Below are 16,450 nucleotides of genomic sequence, written 5' to 3'. Positions count from 1 at the left end.
GTATTTGGAAACAGTGATAAATGCTATCATGAAAATAACTTGAATCACAAAAGAACAGAGAAACAACATAATTGTTTCTCTGTTGTTCACAATTTCTGTTAATTAACACCAACAAAGGGCCCATGGGTGAGGATCACTGGCGTTGGTGAAGGTGGTTCAAGGGACATTTTGTATGCATGTAGAACAACTAAATTGAATTCTACTTGGCCAAAGACAATAACTTGTTCGCGAGTAGCGCTATTTTTGCAGTTTTTCGCTGTAAGTGTGTTGTCAATCACCACAAAGAGCCAGCATTTCTTTCAAAAACTTATCACTGAAGACAAACCTGGGGATGTGGAACATAAAAACTTGTTTCTTTACATATTTACATATACATGTATTTGGCTTCGATCTAGGCATCATAATACGCCGTGTATGAGTAAAAATTTGACCATGCACAGACAAATACACCTGCCCAAGATTAGGAAGCTTACGTCATCATGCTGTTTTGAAAAAAATTGCAATTTTAATCATTTATTACAAATCTTGAGAACAAACCAAGGTGCAATATTTTTGTTTTTTACACCAGGCCCTTATAAACCGAACACCTAGAGCTTGTCAAGAAAAACTCTTAATGTCTAGTTTTATTCAAAGTCTTATCAGGAGCCAATTTGCAAATATGATGAGAATAATTAAGCCATAAATTTGTATCTACATTATTTTGAGGTTTGGGGGTTTTGTGTTTTTTCTCCTTTTCCCCACCTTTTTTTTTAAGAATTGAAAGTTGAAGCTGCAAAATAGTTGATCATCAAAATCACAAATTGTAAGCATGATTTGTGGCATATTGCAATGAATTATAAAGACACAAAAATTGCTCTCCTTAAACTGAAGAATCTCAAGTATCAAACCCCAAATTAAAACATTAAGAAATGAGCCCAAAGTCAGTACTCACCATATTTGGCATGGAATACACTGTCATTAACAGATTGGTCTGAACTGGGTGGAACTGAGCATGTGTCACATGGCGACCTTCACACAAAAAAATACAAAAAAGCTACTTAAATTCCAACCTATGAGTACCAACAAAAAATAATATTACAGTTAAAAAATAACAAAATTGTTGACTAATTGAAAGAAAATAACTACCTCTGAGAAAGGGTAAATCTGATTGAAGTCGGTTGTAGCCCTGACTGAATAGAATACTACGCTGATTCATTGTAATATCACTCTTACTGTAATCACTGGCAGTTTCCTCAATGATAGCATTCATCACCTAATACACATCAAACGAAAACACCTTAAACAATATAAATTTAACACACTGAGTTCGGGAAAGTGCTGAGTATACAGTGCTAATACAAATCGGTGTATGGGTAAAAAACAAAATCTATTTCTTTATCCCGATGCAAACTTATCATCTATTATACACTGCGTTTAAATTTTGTTTAAAAGCACTGAACACTATTGTTAGTTACTCAAAATAATTGTTGCCATAAAAACTTACTTGATAACAAGTAATGAAGAGCTGTTGATAGTATAAAACATTGTGAGTAACGACTCCCTCTGAAGAACGTAGTTTTCGTGAAAAGTAATTTTTCACTGAAATATTTAGCTGTTTCGTAGCAGATCGCAGCAAAACAGCTGTTGTTTTTATTAAATTTTGTTTTATAATTTTTTAAAATTTTATTTGTCATGTTCAGTAGATGCGATTGTTTGCATAGTTCCTAAAGAGCAATTCCAATGAAACTTTCAGGGATGGAAGGTTATGGTGCATTAATGATCCTAAAGCAATGATGTCATGATGACATCATCACCGGTCACGTGACGTCATCTTTAAGGTGTTTTATATTAAATGTTTGAAAATCTATATCAAATCAGCCAAAAGAGACCGTTGGGTAGGGATAAATTAGGTCTTCATTTTGTTTCGTGTGCGTGACCTCACATGACCTCTACTTCTGGTCGAAACTGGCCAAAAACGGAGGTGCCCTGTAATTTAAAAGTGGTAAAAATTATGAAGTTGCTTTTCAAGGACGTGAGGGTGGGCAGTTCAAAAAAAATATTGATGACGTCACAAATTGCAATAGCGCCCTCTAGCTGCAGGTTGAAAATTCTTCAAAATTGACTTTTTGAAGATGCCTGTGGTGAAGTTCTTTGTAATCACTTTAAATTTTACACGTTTACTGTCAGGCAGGCATCATATGTGTGAAGTTTCAGATCGATGACGTCACCAGAGGTCACGTGACATGGCATTAAAGGTGCACTTTTCGAAGTCGTATAACTCTCGAAGTAATGATGCGATTATGTTGAAACTTTGTAGATTGTTAGATACTGGCAAGTTCATGTAAATTCTGAAGTGACGTCATGATGACGTCATCACATGATTTTTTTTTGATAATTTTCATGTTTGCACCTTTAACACATAAATTGCTATCTGAACATGGTATAATCCAAATTGTTTGTTTAAATAGGCTGGATTGGTCATAACTGCTTTGGTGTCAATAGAATTTCGAATTCAGTTATTAATGAAACAGCTCTGCATTTGTGCACAAATGCAATCATGTCTAGTTAAATTTGATTTTCGACCTCAGAATTAGATTCTGAGGTCCTGAAATCAAGAATCGAAAGCACACAACTTTGAGTGAAAAGGGTGTTTTTTCTTCTATTATTATCTCGCAACTTTGACAACCAATTGAGTTCAAATTTTCACAGGTTTGTTGTTTTGTGCATATGTTGAGATACACTAAGTGAGAAGACAGGTCTTTGACAATTACCAAAGGTGTCCAGTGTCTTTAAATGGTCAGATAGTTAAGTATAACTGATTAAATTTCATGACAAATGACAATGGTTAAACTTTTCTGGCTTATCTAGATGCTTTATGTCACCTTTGGTCTTGGTATAATCTTATTTAAAAAAAGTTTTAATTTAAAGGGTCTATGTAACTTTTGTAGGACAGAAAACACAATGTCCACAAATTTACACTAAACTTACACAGTTTGAAGATAATGATAGTAGAAAGCTTCCCTGAAAATATTACGTGCGGAGGTGCTGTAGTTTTGGGGAAATTAGTACAATAATGTTAAGAAAACAATTTTCGTCTCATGAGACGAAAATTATTTTAATCAATTACAAACGTATTTTCATGACATTGTTTTACTCATTTCTCAAAAACTACAGCACCTCAGTAAGTAATTTTTGAAGGGAAGCTTTCCACTATCATTATCTTCAAACCCTGTAAGTTTAATGTAAATCTATGGACATTTTGAAAAAGTACCCAAATCCTTTAAGTTGCATGGTATACCATTCAACAAAACTTGACCAAAGCTGTGGACCTTAATTATGATTCAGTTAAACAAGTATCAACATCTGCATCTATAGAAAAGATGACAAGATATTGCTTCATGACATCACTCACAATAAAACTGAATAAAATAGAAACATAATAATAAACTGACCTGACCAGCATTTTCTATGAACTGAGCAAGTCTGAGTGAATGAACTTTTAAGAGAGCATTATCATCATCATGTTCTGCAAAGTCTTCAGGGTATTCTGAGGAGAAAAAAAATAACCTTTTTTACTTTAAAACAACTTGTAAAAGAAATGCCTCTTTCATAGGATTCAATTTGATAATTCTGAAAAACAACTTGCGAAATTTATGAGTCACATGCTGGTATAAACATGTTCATGTACACAGTACGTCGAAAACTTGTATGCATGCACAAAATTTCTCAACGACCTCGCCTTGCGACGACGTATACCAGCGTATTTTAGCGTGCTCTTTACTTATACAAAACTTACCCATAACTTATTCATACGTCGGCATACGCTGGCTAAAGGTCATGGTGCGACAGCACCTTCACCACTACACCACCAAGACTGCCTGGTAGCTAGAGGCAGTACAATCTTTTATTTTAGCAGCTGGTACTTTTGGGGACTTTGGTATTGACCAGTTCTGACCAGAGTAAACAAAATTACAATTGCAAGTATACAAATTTTTGTTCAAGAATATTGTTGTTAAAATAAAATAATAGCTTAACCACGTAAAGACAATTCTAACATTGTAATGAAGCACAAAGGATTGACTTCTCCGTTTCCAGAAATATTGAACTGTCTTTTAGGGCTAGATAGCTCAGTTGGTAGAGCACCAGCACGTCAATCCGGAGGTCGTTGGTTCGAATCCCACTCTAGTCAATTCTTTGTTCAACCCCAAAAATCAAGTTACTTTTCATTCAGGATAAAAATTAAACAACATAGTTGTGGCATCATCGATGTGTTCCTTACACCACTTACCAAAACTTTGAAACATTAAACAACTCAACTCAATTACCATTAACTGTGGAAGTTCCTACACTTGGGTACTGAGTCCATACATCTGTTGTCTCAATAGCCTCAGTCTGAATATCTCGATCCAATACATCATCATGACACTGAACAAAAGCCTGCACAGAAGAACATATCAAGACTCAGAAAAGTATATGTCTGCAAACTCAAACCTGTCATTTTTTTGGCCAGAAATCTTAAAATCCAAGCTAAACATTTATGTTTTTTATTCCTAAAATATTTCATTTAAACATCAAGACCTTAATTTTTAAAGGTTATTTTTTCCAAATAAATTTGCAAAATTTGGCGGCTTCCTTAATGAAAAGAAAAGCATAAGAGACCTGTCATCAAATTTTAAATTTTTATCTATTTAAACACAAGACTTTAAGAATCAAACTGTTTTGTTAAATTGTCTGAGTAACATACTGATTGAAATTCTCATTCCTACATGTATATAACATCCAAATGAACACAAATCAAAATCAATGGTAACCAACTATTTTGAGACTAATATCCATAAGGAATTTGATGTCTTTTGCAAGAGTTCAAGCGTATTTGTTAAAACATACCTAAAAACATTAATAATAATTAAAAAGTTTGCACAGTGAGATATTTTCTGGGTAGAATTGTCTACTCAGACCTTTAAGGTTTTCAAAGCAGTTTGTATGGATTTTATAACATTTTGCTTGTATATTTTGGAGGTCAGTGAAAAGAAAAACAATACTATAAGTTATCACACAAGCCTGAGTGGAATACAAAAAAATATAGCGCTTCTGCCTCCCATATCCAATGAGGCCAGAGTTGGATATGGGACGCAGATGCGCTAAATGTATATTTTTTCCTATTTTCACGAGCGAGCGGGGGAGGGGAATAAAACAAGAAGACCGTTAAACATTGAATTTATCAAAACTAAGCAAAAATTATCAAGAAGAAACAAATTCTCACTTGTTTAGTGTTTGACCGTCCATAAGCTTTAATATACAGCTCATACACTTTCACTGGAGTCATTTCCAAAAGACTGAAAGCAGAGACATCCAATTCAATGAGATTCATAAGCTCAAAGCCACGCTGCATTGTCTTCTTAGATAGTTTTGAGTTAATCTGCCTCTGTCTAGCTGCAGTGAAGTTGATGAATGTCTGTCTTGACTTAGTTTTGGCAGGTCTGCTTGATGGTACTACAAACATAAACCATACATATAATAAACATAAAGGAAAGCATCAAGTGCTTAATGTGAGTTATCTGTGGTTTATAAACATGGTTCTATAAAGAAGCTGGTATGAGAACAATTAGATTTTAATAACACAACATAAACTAAACAAGACATAAACAATTTTTGGAAATAAAAACAAGGTGTTCGGTGCAGAAATTAATTCGCCAGTTTTCCTCGTTATTTTTTTTAATTGATTTTACTTTCACATTTTTTTTTATTAAAAAGTGTTCAGTTTCCAACAACATATATAATTTTCATGGCTGGCCATAAACTACAAAAAACTAAACTTATGGATGAAGCAAAATTTCTCCATATGGTTGGGTCATGCTTACTAGAAATAACAGCACCTTAATAAAACAAGCTTTACAATATTCAATTAATGTCGTTGTCAACATAATTTTAATAGCAAAATTATTTGGGTAAGATCAATGTGATCCACTTTTATTGTCCAATAACAAAAGCACCAACTAACAATTACATGTACATTTCTTGATTTCAAAAACTTACCACTTGACTTCGATGAGGTAGATGTCTGAGAACAAATATTTTAGAAACATTAGTTGTCAAAGGGCATTATTTAAGAACGTAAAACATCTTTACAAAAAGTTTGATCCATTTGGCCATAATCGCATCTGCACAGACAACATAAGAGCTTAGAGATAGTTCTGAATAACATCTATTTTATTATATTAATTACATTAGGCATTAGCTTACTGATGGGTTAAAGCATTTAATCAATCATTAACAGGGCAGGATTTACACTGCCAGGGTTGACCAAAACAAGCATCTACGTAAGTTTCATGATCGAAGGTGGGCATAAATCCTTAATTTTTTCGCAAGTAACCAGAAGCTGAGGTCAGTTTTTCTTCGTTTCTTCTTTTGTTATATTGTCAAATTGATTTTTCTTTGATATTGTTTATTACTTGGTATTACATTCCCAACAACATATATAATCTTCATGGTCATAGTTTGAAACTACCTTAAACTAGAATAATTGACGAAACAATCTTCCCAAATTTAAACACTATATGACTTGGACCACAATTGTCCCAGAAGTTGAAATACGGGCCAGACTTGCCAAGTCTATGGTGAACTGATTCAACACAAGAAAAAACCAAAAGGAAAATATTAGAGTGAAACAATCAAAAATCAACAAGCTAGACTCTTGCCTGAACATAATCAGAGAATGTGGGCAGGAGAGCAAATGAATGCTCTGTTTGTTTTATGTATCCCCTTTTGTTCTAACGAAATCATCCTATCTCTGCTGTTTTAAAGATATGTTGATGTAAATATCAATAACTAAATATATCAGGTATGAGATTCTGAAAAAATGAAAAACACTGAAACGTGTTTGTCGCAGGAGGTGAACAAAGCATAAGGCATCTTCTTTGAAATATGGACCATTTTACAACCTCAAATGTAATTTTTCAAAAAATTGTTTTTGACCTTTTCAGATATTTCAAATAATTGTATACATATTAAGGTTTATTAAAATAATCATATAAGGATAGTTCAGTTAATTTTAATTGTGTGGTGATCCCTTTTAAAAATGTAGAGTCTGCAGCAGTGAAACCTGTGGTTATTTATATTCAATTCAAAACAAGCTCAAGTAATAAGTCACAAGGAACATTCATTGTTTTAATGAGGCCCAACAGATGTACTTTCAAATAAAATCAGTAAAAAATCAACAAAACACCAAACACAGAAAATATAAGCCTGACAGATGAGGGCAAAAGGTTGACAGAAATACAAGTCAAATATTGTCTGTAATTATTTTTTTTCTGGCACAAGACTACTGTAATTTCTCTGATTATTGCAGCCTCTCATACCTAATATCTATCAAAAATAAAAACTTTGTCGAGCGTCCACATTTTTTTTTTTTTTAGTAAAAATCGTCAGTTTTGACTGTAATTTTTGACAGATTTTAAGTGACGATCGCCAAAAAATGACAGATTTGCATGACGTTCCCGAAAATAGACAGACTTAATTGCAAAATGACGTTCCAGACTTTATTACCTTCGCGCAATCCACATCAAACGTACCTGAACGGAAGTTGATTTAGTTTCCAAAAACTAGCGTTCTGAAGAAAGTATTTCCGTTGTAAATCATCTGAAAGACGTTTTGGTTTTTCGTCTGGAGCTGTCCGATGGATTGTCGAACGGCAGTAAATGCCGATGTCATTTTCTTGACAGAATTATTTTGCCCGAGTATAAGATTGCGCAGAAAAACATAAAAAATAATAATAATAATAATAATAAACCGTTCTTTTAAAGCGCATTACACACGGAGTCCCAATGCGCTGCACAAAGTCAGAAAGAAAAAACAGACAAAACTAGTTGGAGTTTAACAAGTGAGTTTTGAGAAGGCGTTTGAATTTATCCAGAGTTTTAGCGTCTTTGATGTTGCGGGGGAGTTTGTTCCAAAGAGTAGGAGAAGACGTAGAAAATGCACATGTGCTGATCGCGCGTTCCATCTCGTGTCAAAGTCCATCTTACAGGCCAACGGAAATTTCATGAACGTCGCGCGGAAGTAAATGACAGACAAGGAAAAATAACATCGCTGGAGATTTGAAAAACTGATTACTCTGAAAGTTGACCATGTATTTTTTCCGCAATCATTGTCACAAAATAACTATTATTTAAACGTGTTTTCTTGGTATTTTTTTCAAACTTATTGAATGTCTTTAAAAAAATGTAACTTACGTGTTTCTTATTGTTGATATTTTTGACGGAAAAAAAAGACGCACGGAAAATTACCAATTTTTTTTTAAATTGTCGGACTTTGATTGTCTTTTGCTGTTTAATTATTTGTCAACATCCCCCACCACCTGCGCTTTCAAAAGTTAAATAAATGCCCTGCAAATATGAAATTTTTACCATTTAAATACCTCAATTATCTAACAGGTTGTTGAGGTCTGTCAAAAATGCTAACATAAGGAACTCAAAATCTTCTACCTTGATTTATTTGAAAGGCCTGGGCTGTCAAAATTGTGCATAATATCTTGCTAGGTACCTCTTAGTTTATTACAATGTATAAATAAACAAAATAGTTTTATTTTATGAAAATATCAGGGTCCGAATTTAAGACTTATAAATGGTCCACATACAATAATAAAGAAGATGCCATAACATAAACTATATTTCCAGGGAACACTCTTTTGACTCTCCTGACGGATAAGTTAAGGAAAGAAATGACTCGCCCGCCACTTCACAAGTCATTTTGCAAAAGACAGAGAACTAAGAAAGACAGAACTGAAAACAAAAAGACTGAATCTTCAAGGTCGGAAAGAATTTCATCCATAATATATGTAAACATCCAAATGCTTACCACTTCCCAGCTTTGACGTAATATGGCATTGTTTTCTTTTTCCATAGCCCTTCTCAAGGCTGCTACCTCAGACAATTCCTGTGGTATTAAAAACAAAAAGATGTTTATGTTGACATAACTAAAATACTTTGATGAGTGACTTTCACACACACACACATGACAAAGGCATAGCCTATAGTAAAACAGTAGTTTAAATTGTCCGTAATGTTTCTTTGAAAGCCCTTTGCAGAATGTAACTAACAGTTGGAATTTAATTTGCAATTTAAATTGCATTGGATTTTATTTTATTTAAAATATGTCAGTCTAGCCATTCATTAAGCAGAATAATTGAGAGCCCTTTTGTTGGTCAGGAATGTGTATTTTTTTAATCGCCAAGATGTAATACTTTGCTTTGTACACCAACAACACTAATGCACAGTGTCTCCCCACTAGGAATTTGTGACAATCTGAACAAGTTTGTAGGTGTAGCATTACAGAAAACAAAGAGCTGTCACCAAAACTCAAGCATACCCTGCACCTTGGTCAACTTGGATTAGAATCACTGGAACGCTAATAAACATAAAGATGCACAACCCTAATGTGTATTAGTAAAACAGCAAAATGATGAATAGGGTATAAACCTATTCATGTTTCATTATTTTACCAAATTTGCCAAAGGGTACTAATTCTACATACAACTTAATAGCTTTAATAATGAAATCATAATAGCAAGAGCAATTTTGTTTCCTACCTCATCTTTCTTGTTTTTGTAGTCAATGTCATGATTCACTTCTTCAGAATCATTATCATCAAAGTCCTGGGGAAGATCAAAATAATATCTCATAAGATATGAAGATAAGATACATAGCTACAAAGTTAAAGGGTATCTGGTATCTGGTATCCCATAGTGTCATAAGTTGCACAGGTCATTTGTATAATATGGTGCGTGTCTTTTAAAACGGACCTGTGTGATGACTTTTCAACCTTTTTTGAGACCCTCCAGTACCCACATGACCCAAGTGAAATGTCTGATTGCTTTTATATTACATAAATTTGGTTATGAACGTGGTGCATGTGTGTGACCTGATATAAGGATATATACCAACCACGCCTTTGATGGGTACTTGGCAGGGGTCTGAATATGGGTCCAGCAGTAAAAATGCCCCCCAAAATGCCCTTTTTCAAGTGGTTATTTGCCAACGTAGGACATTAGTGACATTGATACAACTTTTTACCACTTCATCACATCTAGCCATGGTGGTCTCTCTTTAGGCATCGCCGAAGCAGGACGAATGCTCTTGAACTGTTCATGGGCTAACGGGCGGATTGGCTGGTTTCTGATTGGCCACTTTCCGATTGTCTGAAACGCATTCGATCAGTGTGAATATTTATGATGTAGGCCTAGTTTTTTCTTACAGCGCTGACATCCCATAGTGGTATCAATCACATCTATCTCACAGATATGCCACTACTTTATTATAAGGGATGAACTGCGTGTTGCCGTGGTGTGAAGCTGAAGTGGAAATTCCCTCATCCAATACTCGCCAACTCGTTGTCAACATGCTTGGTGCTGTCGAATCGCTATCAACTCCTCCAATATACATTTAAAATCCACAAAAGAGGCATAGAACTGTGAAGTGTTTGGCTAACAGAGAATTTGTATAATTTTTAGGTAACATTTCGGTTACAAAATTGAGTTTGTTGTTTCTCATGATAAAATTATTTCTAAGCAGCAAAGCTGTCAGCCACTGTCTTGCTTTTTCACAGAGCTTGTAAGGATAACAGAGGATGCTTTCCTGCATATGGAATATGCTTGGCCCAAGACGTTAATGATCGGTATCGCATAGTGTATTATGTACTGCGCCTCTAGAAAATTGATCACTGACATCTTGGGTCAAACCTCCTAAGCATTCCTCCGCAGACAAGCCGCGGACGGGGGCAAATACCGCGTTGTTAAGGACCTCCAACAGTACCGTGTAGTTAAGGACCTCCAACAGTCAGCAGAAGAACGGCCATGTGCGGTAAAGCACGGCGAAGTTTAATGAGCTAACACAGTTTGGCTAAGTTCGCAAACAATTGTTTTGTACAATACTGCAGTACGGGTGTGAGTCTTGGACTCTAAACAAGGCGATGACCAAATCTATCAATGGTTGCTACACCAGGATGCTACAGATGGCACAGAATGTCTCTTGGAGGGATCACATCACCAACCTGGAGCTCTATGGCAACATCCCCCCACTGAGCGAGAAGATCAAGGAGCGCTGGTTGTGACTTGCTGGTCATTGTCTACGGCACCCAGAGCTACCAGCCAATAAAGTCATTGTGTGGGACCCACTCATGACCCACTCATGACAGGCGTAGCCTCGGAATATCCACCAAGACCATGCTCAAGACCCTCATTGAAGACGCAGGAGTAGGCAACAAGGAGGAGCTAATCAGTTGAGAGTTGTGTGGTGTGTCAGACATCGAGCCCGACTCAAACATGTGGCAACGTGACAACTTGGTTTGACTGAAGGAGTGAGTGAGTGAGTGATACTGACAATTTGTCTTGCGATGAATTTTCTTGCTTTGTAAAATCGGCGCCAGGTGTGAAACAGGCATTCATAAATACCTCAGACAGTTTTGCTATTCCTATTGGTGGAGAGCGTGTGGGGTGTTTAAACGGTTGACAATGACCAGCTGGACTCTGTTTATAACCAGTTAGTCTTAGTGCAAGACGTTTCTTGCTACAGGCGATGCAGGCGCTGTCGGCAAGTTGGCCACGCTGTGTGTAAAAGGAGAATGAGAACGTCTTGCACCACGACTATATGCGCACGAAACTGTCGGAAATAGGCGTCTCGATCATAACAGTGCAACACACGGACGTACAGAGCTTAAGCATGTCGGAAACGAATAAGTTTTACACAGTTTCTTACTTATCACGCCTTTTAACCAACAAGGCATTAATGAATGGGAATAAAAGAGTAGTGACTCATTCTTAAACTGCCATTTAAAACCTTGCAGGGTCATTGCAGTGCGATAAAGGCCCTCGCCTTTGACTCAGGCCTTTATCACACGCCAGTGACCCTGCCTGTTTTAAACGGCCGTTAAAGAACTCGTCGCTACCCATTTATTCCCATATTCTTTCCTGCTTATCTAAAGAAAAAGAATTAAACAATTGATCATTTCTGCAAGACGCTGTACCTCAAAGTCATCATCATAGTTGTCCTCAGGGTTCTGGCTATCCGATAGAAGGTCCATGTCTTTTCCTTTCATCAAAATCTGTAGTAAAATGAATAACAATTACATTTATTAAAGGGAACAGCCTTACTAAGAGGATGCAATAAAAAAACAGAAAAACATTTAGCCAAAGTCAGGGTCTACCCGACAGCAATGATTTATGTAAAGTGCATAAAAGTCAATTTTCAACTTTTTCTTGTAGTTTTGTCAACTATTGTTCTAATTTTTTTCAGTGTCATTATACCTTTGAAAAATTGCTATACATGTGCTTTTAATGAATGTGTGTACATGTACTAATCAGCAGCGCAGTCCTTTTTTTAAAATTAATAAACATGTACATGTAGAGAGAAAGTATGACATAGGATCTTTTCAGAATGTAAGAGAAACCACATGTCTGAGCCCATATTGAGTAAATCTATAATTGTAAAACATCAACATAGGTAAAAGGCTGGTTTTATTGTGATCTCCACTAAAAATTATTGTAAAATGTAAAAAAAAATCGTTTAGTTTAAGTCAATGGCAATGAATAAATGTTGTTAATTTGAACCAGTGAACAATGACAAACATGTTCCGTACATTCACAAACTTTCAAGAACCAGAAAACTATTTGATTGTACATCGGATGCCGCAAACAGATACATGTAGAACCTGCCAGATTTAGTGTTTTTGGTTTAACATCTATTGTGTAGTGTGCTGGCAATACATTCACTGTCTTACTCTTCATGTTCCCTTATAACACAAAGAAGATAAAAGGTACAAGATTCATGCTTGAAATCTACCCTTTTCCCAAGGATAATTTTTGACAACATTGTATCAAGTGTAAGTTATTAGGGTTTTCAAAAGGCTTTACCAAATTCTAATAAAGAGATTATCTTGGGTGAATTGTTTTTGAATGCTGTTTATCAACAAAACCATATTCATAAATACCTCAGACAGTTTCGTTATTCCTATTGGTGGAGAGCGCGTCATGTGGGTGTGTATAAACCTTTGTTTATGACCAGTAAAAAGTGTTGAAACATGGGCGTGACACGCGAGCTTGCACCTGTGCTTATAAGACAGTTTCTTCATTCCTATTGGTCGAGAGCAACGGCTGAAACAGTTGTGCCACATCACGCGATACGCGCGACGCCCACAGCATTCCCTTATAAGGAGTTGTTTACGCGAGGGCAGCGGAGGGCTCTACCATTTCATAGCTGGAGGGGTGTTGTGTTGAAAGAAATCATTTAACAATTATAACTTTTGCATTTATTTTACTTTTTGACCAAAAGTGTTGATTTTTTTTACCGAAAAGGTAGTTATGAATGGGAATCAAAGTGTGTTGAATCGGTTTTCAACTAGTGGTTTAAACCCGCCGAGGGCCGGTTCTTGATAATTTACCTCGACTTTGTCTCGGTAAAATTATCAAGAACCAGGCCTCGTTGGGATTAAACCAATAGTTGAAAACCTCTTCACCACACATTGATTCCCTTATTTAAAACTTCATGTACACAACAGCTAGAATTATTTCCAATAATTTGCCGAATGGTTGGCGAATTAAGTAAAATTCTGTACATGTAGGTGTACACATTCAAACCGGGACCTATGACAAAACAGGACAACAAAGTCCACGTTTCGGGAAAGGTCCACAGTTTAAAAACGTGTACAAAACCAATCGGAGCTGTTGCCAAAAGATAAACAAAAGAGGAACAATAGGAGGTGGGGGTGTCTACCAAATGAAACCATCTTTAAACTCATGTATAATTCATCATGTTTTGTAGTAAAATAGAGTAAAACAGTGGCAGAACATTCTGCCAATTCTGTTTTCTATATTTCAAGTAACACTTCCAAGGACATTAAAGTCCAAAGGCAATGGCATTGAGAGTGTGCAACAAGCTGACAAAAGACATTAACTTCCACAGGGGCTGAGAAAGATAAGCTTAGGTTAATTTAAACCTTCCTCGAGTTCTTCATTCATAAATACCCCAGGCAGTTTCGCTATTTGTGTTCGTATTCGGCCAATAACATTTCTTTTATCTTTTTCAGCTCCCTGTGGAGTACACAGTGGCGGTCAGAAGGCTTTTTCAAAAACTCTATCAACCTCACCCTTGCAGGTGCCCATTTATACCCCTGGGTGGAGAGAATCAACTATGTAAACATCTTACTCACGAACCCACATTCTGATGAATTGAATTTGATGCTCTTAACTGCACAGCCATGGCACCGTTTTGATTTTGTGCTTCACAAAAGCCACCGCTCTTGTGATGAAAAAAATATAAAAGGTAATGTGGTGTTCCAGACGGTCGCCATACATGTACATGTACATGTCAGCAATGACCCCCAACATACATGTTTAAGGCAGCTAAAAAATAACTTCTTGGCAGACATTTAGAAAAATATAAAAACACACTATACATGTAGGTCATCACCTGAACATCCTGTTCAGATGGTTGCTCTTTCTCAAAACTTCTTGGTATGTCTTTGATTTGTTTCTGGATCTGTTTGTGGTCATCGTAGTCTGTTTGCGTTCCTGGTCTGTCACTATTGATCTGTCCCTTTTCCTGATTTTTCTGTAATTACACCGTTAAAGAATTGTGTTAAAAGTGACTCATGACTCAGACTCTGCACCAAATCAAATGATCCCAGACCCTGACAAATCAACTGTGCAACTTTGATTATTCAACAGCTTCAATTGCATAGCATCCTGTTAGGCCAAGTAAAATAAATAACATGTTGCTTGTGCCCGCCTGCCTCGATTTTGGCAGCCGCCGCACCGATTTTGTTTGTTATTTGTTATAAAATAATAAAAAATTCCACCAGGGCGTGATGCCACACACACAGAATAACTTTGGAGCAAAAGCAAGAACAAATCTTTGGAAAGAATAACAATGTATTAAAATGGACACAGAAACACACACAGGATTCGAGGACATACAGAACAATGAGAACATACTCATAAAACCATCTTCAAATTCGATATAACGGCCATTTTAGACATGGTGGCCATCTTGTAAAAATGTGAAAATAACAAATAACAAGGACCTCCCTCACCAGCTTTTTAAAAAAGTTCGGACGAGCAACATGTTATTTATTTTACTTAGCCTGATACATACAGCCAATAATAATAATAATAATAATAATAATACACGGTTTTTATATAGCGCTTTTTCACAGGGCGTCTCAAAGCGCTTCTGACATTATTACCCCTGGTCACTGGGCCTTAAATCATTCCTTAAACCATCTCAGCTCCCTGGGGAGTATACAGCCTGTGCGACAATTATATGCGCTACATGGCTAAACCAATTACAAGAACCATCTCTGCCCTCACAGGTACCCATTTACCCCTGGGTGGAGAGAAGCAATTATAGTTAAGTGTCTTGCTCAGGGACACATGTTGTTGATAATGTAATACTAATTAACAACATATATAAAAGGGGAAAAAGTTCCATACAAAGAAATAAATGGATTTCTTAGGCATTTGTTAGTCGCTCAAAATATCTACATCATACCAAGATCATTGCCAGGTACATCCATCCCCAATATAACTCAACTCTGCAACAAACACCCCTGATTATACTTTGTAGTTGGAGAAAGTGGACGACAAGGGTGAGGATGGCAAGCTAGTTAATATTACTGTAAGACCGAACATTTGAAAATCAATTCAGAGTACAGCAATGTAAGATTGGCAACAAAACTTCTTGGTTACACTATGTATACTCAAAGCCCACTCATTCTGTTTACCTGATTACGTGGTTTTCCTGCTTTTTTGTCATCAAATTCTGTTTCCATGGAATCTTTTCTTCTAGATCTCCTCCTTTCTTTTTGATGAGGCCTGTCAGGTTTGTCTGTGTCCTGTGGCTGATTTCGAACATCCTTTTTATTACTTCTAGATTTATGCAGACTTGCAGGGGCTCCTATAAAAATCATACGAATATCGTGAATGCACAGTAAAGTGAACCTCTTTATACTACATAATCCTACAAAAAGGAAAATAATACCTGGAAATGCAATTAAACTCTTATAATCTTTACTGTTATAATGGTCAAAACTGCAACAAATGTAAAAAAACAAAACATGATGACGTCACTACAAATTTAAGCAGTTATTATAGTCCTTTATAATAATCACAATTTGTTGAATTTATATTGCACCCTCTCCATGACAAGCCTGTTCGAGGGAGCATTCAATAAAAATAGTGTTTACAACTAATACAGCAAGTTTCAACTCAGTCAAACTTTTGGTTTGGGAGATGCACAGCTTTAAAAAGTGCCAGTTTAAAGCAATACCAAGGTGACACATGATGATGTAAATTATCAGAATCTTTCCAACAGACTGTAAATTGTTAAGTGAATTTTGATCTGTTCTTTAACCTGCCGCTAAAGGGCTGGAAGTGATGTCACGCAAAATCAGCCACACAATAAAAATCAACGACCTATATTAA

General features: G+C 36.0%; 1 protein-coding gene across 4 annotated transcripts in view; it reads right to left on the bottom strand.

Annotated features, from left to right (window-relative positions):
* LOC139936944 (cytoplasmic dynein 2 intermediate chain 1-like) overlaps positions 1-16,450 on the bottom strand; it is a 70,680-nt gene that overhangs the window by 36,598 nt on the left and 17,632 nt on the right. For all 4 annotated transcript variants that reach the window (XM_071931796.1, XM_071931793.1, XM_071931798.1 and 1 more), the window contains exons 4-14: positions 15,751-15,923; positions 14,439-14,579; positions 11,998-12,075; positions 9,566-9,631; positions 8,836-8,913; positions 6,016-6,040; positions 5,243-5,472; positions 4,305-4,416; positions 3,432-3,526; positions 1,126-1,252; positions 932-1,008 (exon numbers count right to left, since the gene is read on the bottom strand). In XM_071931796.1, the coding sequence (XP_071787897.1) occupies positions 932-1,008; positions 1,126-1,252; positions 3,432-3,526; positions 4,305-4,416; positions 5,243-5,472; positions 6,016-6,040; positions 8,836-8,913; positions 9,566-9,631; positions 11,998-12,075; positions 14,439-14,579; positions 15,751-15,923 (1,202 nt within the window). The remainder of the gene's footprint in view (positions 1-931; positions 1,009-1,125; positions 1,253-3,431; positions 3,527-4,304; positions 4,417-5,242; positions 5,473-6,015; positions 6,041-8,835; positions 8,914-9,565; positions 9,632-11,997; positions 12,076-14,438; positions 14,580-15,750; positions 15,924-16,450) is intronic.

Source organism: Asterias amurensis, chromosome 5, assembly GCF_032118995.1.
Source record: "Asterias amurensis chromosome 5, ASM3211899v1".
In the NCBI taxonomy this organism is placed as follows: Eukaryota; Metazoa; Echinodermata; class Asteroidea; order Forcipulatida; family Asteriidae; genus Asterias; species Asterias amurensis.
This window is presented reverse-complemented; position numbering and strand designations above follow the sequence as displayed.